Source organism: Lissotriton helveticus, chromosome 7 (assembly GCF_964261635.1).
Source record: "Lissotriton helveticus chromosome 7, aLisHel1.1, whole genome shotgun sequence".
In the NCBI taxonomy this organism is placed as follows: Eukaryota; Metazoa; Chordata; class Amphibia; order Caudata; family Salamandridae; genus Lissotriton; species Lissotriton helveticus.
Window position 1 is genome coordinate 1633936648 of NC_136068.1, and position 16537 is coordinate 1633953184.

The following is a 16537-nucleotide window of genomic DNA, read 5'->3' on the forward strand; positions in this document are numbered from 1 at the left end:
CGGATCGCGAAGCAAGGGTCAAGTGTCTCCCGCAGCCTATTCAGCAACTCTTCCTGAGGCAGAGGTTTTCTTCCCGATCACGGACAGGTCAAAGCCACCAGAGACTCGACCAGTCCACGGCGTCTGAAAAAGCGCTCGCAACACTTCTCTGAACGATACCGAGACCGTTCTCGACTACAAAGTTAACATAACCTGACCAAAGTCTTGGAATTATCAGTCTTGCATATCTCCCCCGTGTCACCATCCCCTCTTTGATACTGGGGGCCTGGATCTTTAATCACTCAGAGGGAGATGGGTCTATTGTTTTATGGCTCTGAACCAGGCCTCTTCACCTCGCAAAGCCTCTCCTTCTACCGGCTCCAGGTGCAGCGCAGCCTGGTGCCATCTCCACCCCTCCCCTGGGGCACGACCTCCCTGAGCCTTTCTCACCTCTCCCAGATCCAGGCAGGCAATTCACATTCTGCTGAGACACACAAAAAGGTCTAAAGCACAAACTCAGCCATTTTCCCAAACAGCGGTTTCTGGACACACAACAACAAAACTATCTAACCAAAAAGATGCGTTATGACGCTGTCAATTCAGACTTACCAAAATTCACTCTTCCATTTCAAATTCTTGGAAACTAGGCTAACAATACTGCACCCAGACTCCCCCATTCTGTCCTATGTGCAGGATGACCTTTCACCAGGGAAAATGAAATGGAGCATTTTCCACTGTCAGGACCTAGGACCCACACTGGCACAGGTCCTGCCTTTTCCCTACATTGCACCCTGCCTAGGGGTTACCCAGTATGTCCTACAGGGGTGCCCCATGTGTATGCAAATGGGAAAGTAAGGCCTGACAAGTGGTAGCACTTGTCAGGACCTACACTGAAGACCTGTGTTCCTCCTCTGCGCATTTCTTTAGTACTAGCTCTGGCACACACAGTGCACACCACTTAGGGATCTTGCTGGTAAGGCAAACATACCAATCAGAGACAACCAAACTACACTACAATTTATACAGGGAACATCTGTACTTACACACTGATTAGCAGTGGTGGCTAGTACCTCCAGCATCTAACTTCACAGCTCTCTGTCAGGAAAACAGTCTAGGGGAAAAGCAAAAAGTTTAAGTCAACTTTAGCCAACAAGGCCAAGTCTAACATTCCACTACTTCTCTGAGAAAGAGGAAATCCTATGCCTTACCAGAAGAGTAGGAGCAGTAGGAATTCAGGACTTTTGTTGCACAGTATATAAAGATGTCTCTCAACTCATGCTACAGAGGCGACCTGAGTTTCACCTAGGTACACCGAAGCTTCGGGATGATGGCATTCATTATAGGTGGCTGTGTCCATTCGGCCTCTCCTTTGAACACAGAGACCAGTGTCACACTTTCACAGATGAGTGGATGGCCAAGGCCTTGATGGGTCTCCTGCTCAAATGCTTATGGGGACCCCTGGGGTCAGATGTTGTGGACCTAAGCAGCTCCCAGAACTCGGACCATGCCTGCTGGGGCCCGCCAGTCAGAACCGGGGCACTGGTCCAGGGTCTGGGTGAAGCCAACCACTTATCTGATTAAAAACATCCTTTGTTATATTCTGAACCGCACAAGAGGTCATACTGGGTAACCTTCAGATGGCCCTGGGGATAAAGAACAACTCGTGTACTTTTACGGCCTGACACCCTGGTAGATGAGGAGATGGGCAGATCTTGTGCATCTGTCTTTACAGTGACAGCCTTGTGTGGGTCCTTGGAGCCTCACTGCGGTTTTAAATTTATCTCAGTGGACCAGGATGAATGTCACTACTAAAAGCACGTGGGAGCAGGGGGTGCTGCATTGGGGGGCTGAGGTACGTGTGGCCACCTAGCTGAAGGGCCACAAACTGACCATGGAAGCTAATAATAATAATAATAAATGAGTTTATAAAGCGCCTGGTGACGCCTTCCCGGCGTGTCCCCGCGCTGTGGAGAGAGTAGCTGGATGCAGAGGCCAAAATCATAGGGTGTACAGGTGGGTTTTTAAGTTTTTCCTAAAACTGGTTTCTGTTTCAGCTAATCTGATGTGCGTGGGAAGGGTATTCCAGTGTTAGGCCGCCAGAGCGCGGAAAGAGCGACCACCCATCCTGGCCTTCTTTACGCGAGGCATTTTAAGGAGACCCTTCCCCATTGAGCGGAGAGCTCTATTTGGCTCATAGGGTATGGCTAAGTCTTTGAGATAATCAGGAGCTGTCCCGGAGATGATCCTGTAGCTAATGAGCAGTGCCTTAAAGAGAATTCTTTTTCTTATGGGGAGCCAATGAAGGGCATCCAAGGCGGATTTAGAAGGAGCTCTCTTGGGTAGTTTAAGGACTAGCCGTGCTGCCGTATTCTGTAGGACTTGAAGCTTTTTCTTGTTCTTTTCAGTTGTCCCTAAAAGGAGCACATTGCCGTAATCAAAACGGGAGGTGACTAGTGATTGGGTCAGGGTACGTCTGGCCTCTAGCGGGAGAAGGTCTAGAGTGCGATTTAGAGTTTTTAACACCCCGAAACATTTCCCTACCACTTTGTGGACATGACTATCAAAGGAGAGTCTGGGGTCAACCCAAACCCCTAGGTTCTTGGCTTCCACGGCAGGGGTGGGTAAAGGTCCCAGGCAGGAAGGCCACCATTCCTGAGTCCAGCTGGTATCGCTACCACCTATCACAAGAACCTCTGTTTTGGAGCCGTTAAGTTTTAGGCAGTGTTGGTTCATCCAACCTGCCAGCTCCTGCATGCAGTTTTTGAAGTTAGTTGCAGCTAAGGTCGGGGCTTGGGATAGCGAGATGAGCAGTTGGGTATCGTCGGCATACGATACTAAATTTATGCCATACGATTGTACCACATCTGCAAGAGGAGCCATATACAAATTGAACAGGGTCGGACTCAGGGCAGAGCCCTGAGGTACCCCCTGTTCAAGAGCAATGCTGTCTGAAAGGAACGCACCTCTTTGGACCTGGAAGCTGCGTCCCAGAAGGAAAGCTTTGAGCCAGCCTAGTGCTGTCTTGGTGACCCCAGCTTCGTTTAGACACTGTAGCAAGATGGAATGAGCTACAGTGTCAAACGCGGCGCTGAGGTCCAGCATGATGAGTGCCATAGTATGACCCTCATCTGCTCCTGCCCGAAGAGTTTCAGTCGCTCTTAGAAGGGCTGTCTCCGTGGAGTAGTTAGTTCTAAAACCAGATTGGGAACCGTGCAGGGAGTGGTTGGATTCAAGGTGGGCCATCAGTTGTTTATTTGCAATTTTTTCGCTCACTTTGGCAAGATAGGGGAGAAGGGAACTAGCTGAAATACGGCTGGGGAAGTACCATATACTTTCCTGGGGAAAATAGATATCTACCTGACCAGTGCTAGTCTTGGGGGCGTCAACACACTAAGTGGTGGGGACCTCCCTGCCCCATATAACGGTTTTTGAAGGCACACTGTGCCCTTATCTGTCAACTGTTGGAGAGGGCTTTTTTTCCTTCTCCTGGTTTTAACTATGTTTCATTTTATTGATGATCTGCTTGTTGATGATCAGCATAATTCATGTTTATCTTTTTGGTTTTGGGATTTAGAGGGGGAAGGTCTATTTCTTTATAGAGAAGATTGCAATGTTTACTTCATATCAGTTAGCCTTAACCTACACAGCCTAGTTTTATTCCCAAAACTACTATCCAAGTGATCTCGCTAAATGTGTGGGGTCGAACTTCCCTAATAACCGGGGGGCCATCTGGCGCACCCCTCAAAACCTTTGCATACCCCGTGGCTATCACTCCTTGGCATCAACTAAACAGCCGGATGTAGCTATATATGTAAGAAGTAATTTACCCCTGGTGGTCTCACAGATCAAGGCTGACAGAGAGGAAAGATCCCTAGCCCTGGTGGGCACCCTGGTCAACAACTCATTACTATAGCGACGGTATGTGCACCAAACACAGCTCAGGACTCCTTGATTCCAACATTTCTGGAGGGTCTTGCGGGGTGGACCAGAGGGGAGATTATAATCACTGAAGTCTTTAACATGGCATGGGATCCCCATAAAGACAGAGAGGGAGGCTATTGGGCACAAGTTCCAATTGCCCTAAAAACCTGAAAAATCTTGGCTTTCGAGATGTCTGGCGGGAGCAACATAGGATGGACGTTAAGTTTACCTTTTACTCTCATGTCCATCCCACACACTTACGTTTTGACTAAATACTGCTAATTAATTCACTTATTTGGCTACTCAGTTCAGTATTGATAGGACATTTTGCCATCTCAGATCACACGCCCGCCCTAGATGACTTGGGAATGGCACAAGCTGCAGCTCCCCAGACATTAGTGACTTCACCCCTTTCTCCTGAGAGATCTCATTGTTCAGCCGTAAATTGGCACTTGCATTGAGTTTTTTTTAGCTTAATTAGGGAGTGATGGTTGCTATACCAGGAGTCTGAGACGCTTTCAAAGAAGTCATATGGGGCCTCTTTATAGCAGCAGCAGCTGAACCACAAACTCTACAAACTAGAGGTCCAACAGCTGGAGGTTGAGATCCAAATATCGGAGTAGGAATTTCTCAGATGCCCCTCATGTCATACCACTGATTGCAGCTCTGTGTTAGTTATGCATGTACTAGGTCAAGTTCTCACTGCAACACCTTAGAAACACTTGTACATTTGTAGCAGCAAAGTGGGCATGCACCTAGCATGCATTTTATGGGGCAAGAAGGAAAATAAGTTTACCAGGGAATTTCTTGATAGTGCAGGGACCCTCCTCATGGCTGACACCAAGAAGGTGAAAGAAAGCCACCGCTTCTATCAGGTACTTTATAATAGCGCCCCCTCCTCCACAGCTGAAGGGGAGACCCTCCTCCAGCAGGCCTCTGCCACGGTTTACGGGGACACAGAGGGAAGCCCTGGAGATCCCTATTACTGCTGTAGTGGTCCGTCTAGCCATTAAATCTTTAAAGTCGAATAAAGCTATGGATCCAGACGGTCTCACAGCCCAGGTTTTTTTTAATGTACTCACCCAGACTGATTCCTAAACTCATGCCCCTATTTAACCACTGTGCAGAGTCAGGGGCGATCACACAGTCCATGGGGTAAGTAGAGGTGATGGTTATACCGAACCCGGGAAAAGATCCATCTCACTGTGCGTCATAACACCCTATAGCCCTCCTGAACTTAGATGCAAAGCTTTTCACAAAGATCTTAGCCACATGCCTCAATGACGTGCTGCCCAGCCTGATATACCCAGCCAGATTGGGTTCATACAAGGCCAGCAAACGCATGACAATCCTAGATCAGCTATCCACCTTATGGAGAAGATCTCCCTGAAGCAAGTTCCGGTGGTTTTCTGTCATTGGACACTGAGAAACCTTTGACATGCTTCAATTAACTTTGAAAAATTGGTATGCGCCCCAATTGGGTGAACATGATCTTTGCAAAATATGCAAAGCCCATGGTGAAGATCACTCTTAATGGACACAGTGCATCACCCTTCATAGTCTCCAGGGGAACAAGGAAGGGCTGTACCCTCTCACCTCTGTTATTTGCCCTTTTCATTGAGCCTCTAGCCTTCCTGATATGGCAGTCTCAAGAGGTGACTGGAGGTGACTGGAATACAGTTCGGTCCTCAAGAATTTATAGTCTTGCTATACACTGAAGACATCCTCCTGACACTATGCTCTTCAAAGACCTCGCTACCGGCAGTTATAACTTTACTTCAGGCATTTGAGAAAGCTTCCGGCTATAAGATCAATATGGAGAAGTAGGAGATACTTACACTAACTGTAGACAAGGAAGAACAAGTGGAGGAGACACAACAACTTCCCTTCTTCTGGGGCAAGTCCTCTATTAAATACCTGGGCATACACTTAACTAAATATGTGGGAGACCTTTTTGGTGCTAACTACACACATTTGATGGCAACTACAGAGTTGGACTTGCGGTCTTGGGGGAAACTGATGCTTTCCTGGCTGGATAGGATAATTGTGGTAAAGATGAAGGGGCATATTACCAAGGCAGGCAAAATTAAATTATTGCCGCTTTCGCGGCCGTTTTCGGCCGCAAAGCTGCGATAATTTCATCGCCTTATTAGCAAGCTGTCGCTAACATCAGTTAGAGATAGCTTTTAGGTGATAGCGAGCGGTTTGGGGCCCGCTTTGCATGTCAGCGATATTTATCGCTAATGACATGCAAAGTGGGCGTACCCAACCTGTTAGCGACTGAAAGCAGTAGCTAACATCGCTATCGCCTATTATCAATGCAGGCGTAGCGTTTAAAATATTTGCGCTAAGCGCGAATATCGCCAAATCCTAATGCCTGCTCAGACCACTTCTTAGCCTGTATATACAATGGGAGGTGGATATTCAGGTTAAGTCCCTATTAGTGATAATGCCTGAATATCGCTGAATTTCCAGCGATATTCACGCATTTCGTCGCTATCGCTGGATATTTTATCGGTTTGGAGATAAACGTTGCTAATAGCACGTTATCTCTGCAATAAAATCAGGCGATGCGCGGCGATAAAAAAAAATTCGCTAAGCTTATTTAGCGATAAATATCGCTAGTTGTTGATAATATGCCCCGAATATTCTTCTTCCTACTATATTTAATCATCTGTGTACTTTCATACTGTCCAGCGCTGCCTGTCATTCGTCTGGAAGGGCAAAACCCCCAGACTCCCACAAAACCTGATGATACAGCCGAGAGATGCAGGGGGCCTTGGAGCCCTGAGCATACTGCACTATTATGCTGCAGCCCAACTGCTCACCATGGTAAAGTGGTCCATGTTGAACTCAGAAAAGAACTAGCATGGAATGGATCACACAATACTCTGGAGACCTTTCCGGGACTTAGTCCAGTTGATTCGACTCAGTAAACCACCTAACACATATATCAGTACCCCAGTGGCCACAACCCTCAAAACCTGGGATGTGTATGTAGAAACAAGTGGACAGGTGCAGTACCCATCTCCATACACTACCATCCTTTACAACCAGTCCTACACTTCTGCCATGGAGGGACGTGTCTTTAATAAGTTACGGGTGGGAGGCTGCCTGAGGGTTTGGGATATGTATGATACTGCTGTCCCAAAATCTTTCTCCCATTGTAGAACTGAGTTTGCCCTCCCAGAGTCTTGGAGACTCCAATGCACTCAGATCCGGCATTGGATAACACATCCTGTTTTTCCCGCATGAGCTACTAGAGCTCAAATAACGCTCGCGTCAGCCCTTTCAAAGCTCATAGACACCCGAGGCACATTCTCCACGCTGTGTTATATAAACTCCTCCTAGGGCAGGATAGGCCACAATCATGGAAACATAACCGGGGGTGTGAACAGTCCATAGGCATACAGAACACAGCTAAACAGTGGTTAAAATTATGCAGTGACACACACAAATCTTCTACGTCTACCCTGGGGAGAAAAATTCACTACAATGTCTGCTATGAATGACACTACATCCCCCACAGGCTACACCGTATGTACCATAAGGCTTCCCCTCCTTGTTGGAAAGGCTGTGCCCCTGGTGGTCTACTCCTTCTGGGAAGAGGTCTCTGGATTTTTACAAAATGTAACGATATACCGACTCTGCTCCCCTTGATGCTCCTAGACCTCAAGCCCACCATGTGGACAGCAATGACGAGTCACTAATGGCACCTAACCCTCCAGTGCCTGGGGGCTGCGAAAGTGGCAACAGATTATAACTGGAGGAAGGGGGAGTGCCCTCCGTCCACCCAGTAGTACTATAGACTATGGACTCTGTTGGCCATGGAACACCTGATGAGTAATATGAATGACACCCACTTAATGTTTGACCCTAAATGGAAACTACTCTATAAACAACTTAGTATCAACCTCCCTAATTTGATTTTACGACTACGCTGGAGGTCCCTGGGTCTTTTTTCACAAAAAATGCATGGAGAGCCCACGTCTTAGGTATATTATGCCTGGATCGCTATTGGGAAGCTGGTTCTGTGAAACCTGGGAACAGGCTGAATAGACATGAACTGCATTTTGGAAATTGATCATGGTCTGGGGGTGTGGTGGTTCTACTCCGCAATTTGGGGTGCAGAGTATTGGGGGGAACGGGAGGGGAATCAATGTATTTTTCATTGGCATGCTTTGTACAAGGTTATGATGCACTATGTAACAACCATTTTCCTCAGGCCTATGCTGGTCCCCATCCTGATGTACGGAAGGAATACCTTTGTTCTCCTCTTGATATTCTACCAAAGTTAATAAAAATATTTAAACAAAAACATAAACTTAGAAATATTCATGTCTCCCCCAGCCCTGACCACAATGCCACTACTGGGGTCGTATGCAAGTCATGTGTCATGTCTACCCAATATGTGGCATAGATTCCTATGAAATATGGAGAAAAATTATAGTCTGTTAAACATAAGAGGTTTCTTAATTCAAGCATTTGAAGGTACTCTCTTCTGTCATAATGAAGAAAAGGTAGACTCGGAATTGAAATATTTGCCTAGGATCACAGAATTTGTTCATACAGATAAGACTGGATTGACCCTCAAATTTTCTGGTTCCACCCTGTACAAATCAGGAAGTAGATGGGTATCTCTTTCTCTCACTCATTTGACACCTGACCACTGCTTTGTCATTAATTCTTGGTGCATGAGTTTAGAACGTGGGGGGGAGTGCGGAGCAGACACCACATGAAAGCCTAGCTTGTCTTGGGCTTGAGGGTGGGTCCACAAGGAGCTTGAGATGAGCCAGAGCCAGGCATCTGGCTCAAGATTTCAGTAGCTCGTCCACCTCTAGGACATGGCCTGCGATTGCAGACTGACCTATGAAGAAGGAGTGAGGAGCAGGCAGAGTCGAGGGCATGGATCAGATTGGTCTCTTTATTATTCCTTCCCTTCCCTTCTTGCTGTTTTAAGTTTGTGGATGGGTATAATGTTGCTGATGTTGCCTTCTGTCTATTCTTTACTGTTTCCAATCTTTTTGTCTCTAGGGTCTGAAGATTACCATGACAAAACATCCCAGCAGTTTTAAACTGGAGGGCCGGCTGTGGGATCTTAACCAGGAAGTGAAGAGCAAGCGAACAGTTCTCTATGAGGGACCGGTGCGTGACCTCTGCCCCCTGGCACCCAACAACGTGAACACAATGGCTGCAGCATGCATGGCGGCTCATAACCTGGGTTTCGATGGCGTGCTCGGAGCCTTGGTGGCCGATCCGAGGTGAGAAGCCCCATGTTCTTTCTTGTTTTCTGGTACCGTTTCGATTTCACTCTGGGTGTTAAAATGAAGAATTTGTCCATTTCATACGGGCTCTCTTCTCTGCACTCCTTCATGTTCGTGCAATAACCATTCCATGCTGTATGTTAGCATAAAAGGCCATTTATTAGGACAGGGTTGACAACCATATTTAAACACAACATCAATGAACATCTAACAATCCCCAACCTCAGGTCTTTCATCCATCATCCATTCCCTCACTCCAGTTACTCTCTCCCGATTCACTCAGCGACCTCTTCCCTTATACCATTCGCTTCCTCACTTATCTTTCAACCTCTTCCAGCATTTCCAGCCATCGCACTCCTGCATGCAGCACCCCCATCAGCACCTGTATCCCCCTCCCCGGAGGGGTGAGTATGCCCGTCATAGGCTCCCCACCCTTCCAAAGTACTGCCAACCAGGAAAAACCCCTGGAGGGTGGTTACCTGCCCCACACTGCTAAAGTGCACCTTTCGCCCTCAAACCCTTCGGCACCAAATGGACTTGTTCCACAATTTACTAATGACATCCATCATTTCCATCATGTAGTATGCATTACCCATGTGCGAGAGGTGCACTCCATCATCGTGAAAAAGCAGTGACTCCTCGAGTCGCAATACCACATGAGCAATCACTTTAATACTGTTGTTCCAACAAAAAGCTCTCATTGCACAATTCAATTTTGGTCGCGCTTTTTCGACTGCGGCGGGCTTCAGTGCCCCAAGATAAATCCTTCTCGGTACAAACTCGGTCCATACAATACAGGCGCCTGCCAGATTGCTCTTCATGGCCGCCAGATCCGTTGCATCAAATGTAGAAGGGACAAGCTGGATTGCTTGATTAAGTCATTCTCCCCCAAGTGGATAACCAACATGTCTGGGCAGCCCCTTTGAGCCACCTTTTTCATCAGCCAGGGCAACAATGATCCCCAGCGCATCCCACTCTTACTCCACCAGTGTACCTCATGGTGGCTGCTCCGCAGACCAAGGCTACGACCGTACACCTACCTGTCCGCATATTTTGATGCCCAATGTACACACGAGTGTCCGACAATCCAGGTAACCGTCTTGGCTCCCGGACCCCCAACGCAACCTACGAAGAGAAACAAATATTAATACAACTGAACCAACATACAACTACCCCTCTAACACCCTTACGGCCTACCTCGGCACCTGACTCATTTGCGCACATAGCGTTCGCAGCACCGAAACCTCCATCGTCCAAGACATTTAATCTTGTCCCAGGACCAACCCAGGCATGCTGCCGCCATCGCCGGGCCAATGCGAAATGAATGCATCTCATACCTAGCAGGGTCCCTGCCCAGGCACCTCAATGCAATTAGTCACACCGCCAGTAACTGAAAAGCCATAACCTGCTTCTGGGAAGCATGACAAAAGATTTCCCCAGCTACCCTCCGTGTCCTTCAACAAAACTCTTGCCACTCCCTCACCGGGCATGTCTCCACGCATCCACTTTTGCCCAGCCACACCCACTTGCCCCTCCAAACCTGGTCCGTCTTAGTACAACCCAACCAAATACCCAGATGCGTCCCATCCTGGTGCACATCCTCATACACCCTACCAGCTTTGCCCCTTGCTCCCACCTATTCTGAAACCCGTAACACCCCAAAGAACATCCAAATCATACACAAACGGAACAATGCCACCTTATACTCATCATAACAACAATGCGATAACTCAACCAACAGGCCTTGTAACAGGTCAAAAGTAATCGCCTTTCTAGGCGCCTCCCCCCCTCCCTCGCCCCTTTCACGCCCCCAACCTTTAAACATTCTACTCAACAAACCACTTTTTGCAGGATCAAAACTAGGCCTGGGCAGTAAATTCCGTTCTGCTCGTGGAATTTGCAGAATTTGGGTAATTTTGAGTTCCGCGGAGAACGCAAAATTGCCCAAAATGCTGCGTTCCGCAATTTCGTGAAATTTTCTGCTTGTTCGCGTTCTCAAATGCGTGTTTGCAAGATTTTTCCCCCCGAGCACGCAAACAGCGAATGCGAACAGTAAAAAAGCATTGCGAACAAGCAATTCCTCGTGTTTGCGGAATTTCTGCGTGTTCGCTGAGATTTTTTACCATTTCGCAGAGATTTGCATAACGCGATTACGCAAATTCCGCCCACCCCTAATCAAAACCGATGTACGACGTGCTGTAAAAAGAAATCCCAGCCAAATTCCCTGCAATCGTAGACTGAGATAACCCTTTATCAATGTAGTCCAAATCAAAACGAATGACTCCCTATTCACATCCTTGTCTGGACATGCGCCATGTCTCACTGTTCCATCCAAGAAATGCGCCGAATTCAGACCACGCCAACCTGTAAGAGCACCTCGTAGAGTTAGCTATGGATCTCTCGACCAGGCCCACTACTCTCACTCTCCCCAGGCCACATACCATCCGGCACCTTGGTCTTGCAAGCCTACGCTCTCAGCACCAGACGTCTGAAACGCTGCCACTGCGAATGACACAATGCTTCTGCAATGTCATTGCTTGCACCTGGGACATGTTGCGCGCGAAACAGCACATTAAAACGCAGACATTGCGACATAAAACTTTGCAACAAGCGTGGCTCACGCAGGTCCCTTGCTTTCTGATTGTTCACCAAGTCCACTACAGTCCTGTTGTCCACGTGGAACAATACCGACCTGTTCTGGAACTCCAGGCCCCATACCTCTAATGCTACAAACAGTGGCAAGAATTCTAGGAAAGCAATGCTCCTGCCTTGTTCCAACCAATGTACTGGCCACTGTTCCGCGAACCACCTCCTGTCCCAGAAGATCCCAAAATCAGAAGCCCCATGCGGCGTCAGAGAAAAGTTGCACCTGCCAAACCATCTTGTCATCCACAAAATCCAGCGATACACTATTGAAGTCAGACAGGAAACTCTGCCACACCCGAAGGTCCACCCTGACCCCCATCAAGATCCTGACTCTGTGATGAGGGAGCACCGGCGCTGACATGGCCATGCAGAGACGTCTGCAGAAAGTCCTCCCAGCACGCACCACCCGACATGCAAAATTCAACAACCCCAAGAGTCGTTGCACCGACCGCAGATCGATCTTTTTCTCCTCAATCACTTACAGCAGAAAAACCTGCATGTCTGTCACCTTCTGCTCCAGTAACCTGGCCATCCAAGCGACCGAATCCAACTCAATACCTGGGAATGTCAGACTGAAGCTGGACCCAGCTGTTTTTTCCAGGGCTACTAGAACCCCAAAGTCCTGGGCCAGGACTTGAAACTGAGTAAGCGCCCACTAGTACTCACCAGACCGCGCTCTCCCAACGAACAGAAAATTGTCCAAATAGTGAGACACCTCATGATGACCGCTCCTGCACATAAATTCCCACTGCAGAAAAGAGCTGAACGTCTCAAACAAAGCACGTGTAACCCATAGGCAAGACCTTCTCAACAAAGATGGCCCCTTCGAATTGCATCCCCAGCAGGGAGAAATCTGCAGGGTGAATGGGAAGGAGGCGAAAGGTGATATAATGAGGTCTGAGACAGGCCAATGATCAAATGGGCCCACAATCCTGCCTTCTAACACCTCCTTTTGGAATTTAGCTACAACCACACTTGGCAATTCCTTCGCTGACTTCAAATTCTCCGCCCATCTCTGCTCCCGGGGGCCCTGGTATCCCAACCGAAACCCTCCGTAAACCCCCAATGAATCTTCAATCCGGGCTCTCTATCAGGGTACCTAGAGAGCCATGGAACCATGACCTCAACGTCAACCGATGTAGGAGCCCTCGGGCCCAGCTTGCCCCCCCCTTTCATGACCCGCCACTGTTCAGATGGTGTGGCCAACGTGAAACATTGCCTGAGAGGATGGCGTCTGCCACACTGTCCCGTTGACCCAGTGTAAGTGCTCTGTCCTCCCATTCCGGTGTAAAAGCCATGCCCTCCCGCCCCAGTCTGGGCAGGACAGGACTGAAAAGGCCGGTATGTGACTGGGAGGGCGCTGGCCGTGTGTGTAGATGCCAACGACTGAGTGGAGGACATCCACTGCATCCAGAGTTCCTGAACTACCTCACCCCATGGCTTATCCAGATTGACGCTAATCCTAGCCCTAAACTCCTCGTCGTAACTGAGCCACGCAAAACCACTGAAATGCATCTGGGCTTTCCGGATGATGTCAATATACTTAAGCAACGCTATAGCCCTCTCTAAATGCTTCTTGCAATAAATATTCGGGTAAATCAGAAATGCCGACATACAGTTCTCCATATTTACCGGCACCCTCGGCTGCCGAGTCAGTTGCCACTCTTCCTCCTTAGAACCCTCCTTGGCCTCTATCTCTTTGTGCAATAGCTTGAATAGGTCTACATACTTGTGCGTCCATATCCTTGACCTAGTCTTTTCAGATAAATGCGACCCCAGCACCATCACCAAACCTATGTACGATACCTTTTTGCGATGCTTATCATCCCCCTTGTCATCCTTCCCTTCTTGTTCATCAGTCTTGTCAGTCTGGACGCTTGCTCCCACCAGTTGTTTATCCCCCCCACTGGTTCCACCACCAATTTGGAAGGCACTCCCGGGTCCCTCACAGACCCCTCACCCACACCCACCGACCAGCAGACCTTCTTCCGCCCCCCCATTTTGGGCCATCATCCCAAGCCACCCACCAGGTACCCTCGCCTGAAATTCATGGGCACCTCTTGGTCCTTCCCTCTGGCGTCTGCCATCTTCGGGCTCGCCTTTCTGCTCCCGCTGTGCTGGACTGTGGCACCTGCAAAACACCAAACTTCCCTGTTGCCGTCTTAACCCTCCCCCAATCCACACAGTCCCGCACTTCACCCTTCTCCAAGTCATTGCTTTCATCATTATAATCCAGTTGTTCCTCAATCTCACCCTTAACAGGTGCCCCCAGCACTTCACGCACCGCTCTCTTCAGACCTTTCCATTTCCCACCAGGCACAACCTCACATTCCTGCGCCGCTAATGCCCGCTCCCTCGGTGGAGGCAGGGCTGGACTGGAAACCAAAACTGGCCCTGGCAAAGAGATCTGCTGGCCCCCCTGGGAGCGGCCAAGCTGTTTGCCAGGGCCGGTTTCGGACGATTTTGTTACAGGGGCCGATAATGCAGTTGTGCTGCAAAAACGGCCCCCACCCTAGCGGCCCACTAGGAAAATGCCCGGTGCCCGCTATGGCCAGTCCGGCCCTCGGTGGAGGGCAGGACCCAGTGGACCCCTCCTACTGCTTCTGCCCAGCGTCTAGAGGCCATCTTACACCCCGCCGGCCCACCCATGCCTCTGCCAGCCTCCAATGCTGGCTTGTGCCCACCCTCCAGAGACCGTCGAAGCCTGAGGGGCCCCAGCGCCATCAGGTCACTGCACCGTCATGGCAGTCCCTGTCCCCCCCCAAAGGGGGCCTCACCTCTTCCGCCCAGACCCACCTGCCTCAGGGCCCAGAGTCCCTTCGGCCGGGCCCGTGCTTTCTCCTCAAGAACATGTGCCGGGGGCCCATACCCCCGTGTGCACCCCCAACCTGTCTCCCTGGCCGCGCCCAATACCTGCCACTTCATCTTGGTCTCTTGGGTAATACGACGCTGGTCGCGGATCTTCTCTTCCAGCAACATTCCTGCCCACCCGTCTGCTGAGGGCCTGTGGCTCAGAACACCTGTACATGGCCCCCGGGCCCGAGAAGGGCCGTGGGCACTGCCATCTGGGGTTTCTAATGAATGGTGCTGCGTGGTGACCTTCAGGAGCCCCTTCCCTTTGACCCCCTGTGAAGCAACCCCCGTCCAGGTCTGCAGGAAAGGTTGACTGGCTGAACCCCCCCAACCCCACTCCTCACCCCCAACAGACTCACTGCCTGACAACACAAGGGCAAAATCCTTGGTTGCAGGCTCATCACACTTGCCATCCTCCCCACCCTCCTCCTCAATAACTTCTCCCAGCTCACATGCTAAACCCCCCAGTTCATGCCCACCAGCTTCCGATGTCTGGGACACGCTGGGAGCACTCCCTGAGGCCCCCTCCCCTGTCGCGTGCTACTCTGACCTCAAGACCCCGGCCTTGCCATCACGACTGAGGCGGCCGCGTCACCCTGCATGCACACGGGGAGGTTCTTACGCCGTCCCCCGTGCTTTCAAGGCTCAGACTGCCCCATCCCTCGCCCCTGCCCAGATATACCTCTTTTGGGTGGTGGTGGCTCCTCCTGGCATGCCACCACCGCCGTGGCCACACCCACCAACACGGACCGAGGTGTGCGGGTCATCACGACCCACGCAACATCCAGAACCCCGGGCCACAGGAGATTCGCGAGCCCGAGCCCGGCCCAGGACCAACAATGCGCGCGAACCGCCACCACGTCCGGTTCCGCCATCACATGCACGCGTAGAGTGCCCCGCCGTCGGGAGCCTCACTCTGGCCACTGGGCTGCACTGAATGGAAAGTGGGCACTGCAAGAAAAAGAGAACGTGCACCAGGTCAACCGGCTTCGTGACACTCCCGCCCCAATCGGTAGATTGGACCTACGAAGTACCATATACTGGCCTGGCTAAACTAGCTACCCTAACAACTCCCCAAAACTTTCTTAACCCTTCCCTAATGGCGCTGGGGGCAGGAAGAGGATGAAACTTCCTCTCCTGCCCCCTATAAACCCTACCTTAACACCACCCCTAAACCCACCCCTTAACCTTTCCTAACACCCTGTCCTAACTATCGCGTGAACACCCCGGGGGAAGACTGGTCCACCGATCTCACCTCCCCCGGGGGGCGCATTTTGGCAGAATATATTCACTGCAGGGGGTGAATCTCTTGGCTAGCAGCACCCGAGTGATCTTTTCAGCAGGAAAACGTGTCAGCTACTGATCACAAACAGTCACGCTCCCTTAACCACAGATCACAAATGTTCACACTTAAGTCACATAAATGCTGACATACACAGACTCCACAAAAACTTTTACAACATTGTAGCGCGGACCAGTGGGCCTGACTTGGGTTTCATGGCATGGCAGCACCAGTTTACTTCACTATCAGTTGATGAAGGGACTATTTAATCTTGGGGTTACAATCAGGTTAGTAAACCTCTATGTAGGAGCCAGGGCTAATTGGTGACATAGCTATCCCCTTTTCATGGCTCATACTTATAAAATTATTGAATAATTCACCAGACCAGCCCCTTCTCTCAGCCATCTTGGACAGAAGTCCTTTAAGTTCTTGTGAGCGATCACACCTTTACAAGGCGCTTGGAAAACACATGTCCAGACTGCAGCTCAAGGCACTAATAAAAAAGTTCAGATTTCAATTTCCATCTTTTTTTCATCCTTCCTTTTCCCAATGTATTATTTCTTTCTATGTTCACAATTCACATCATTGCACT

At 49.7% G+C, this 16537-nt stretch overlaps 1 protein-coding gene across 1 annotated transcript in view; it reads left to right on the forward strand.

Moving 5' to 3' along the window:
* Positions 1-16537, forward strand: part of ASPDH (aspartate dehydrogenase domain containing) — a 267820-nt gene that overhangs the window by 219405 nt on the left and 31878 nt on the right. Inside the window, exon 6 of the mRNA XM_078655309.1 lies at positions 8935-9161. Coding sequence (XP_078511435.1) covers positions 8935-9161 — 227 coding nt within the window. The remainder of the gene's footprint in view (positions 1-8934; positions 9162-16537) is intronic.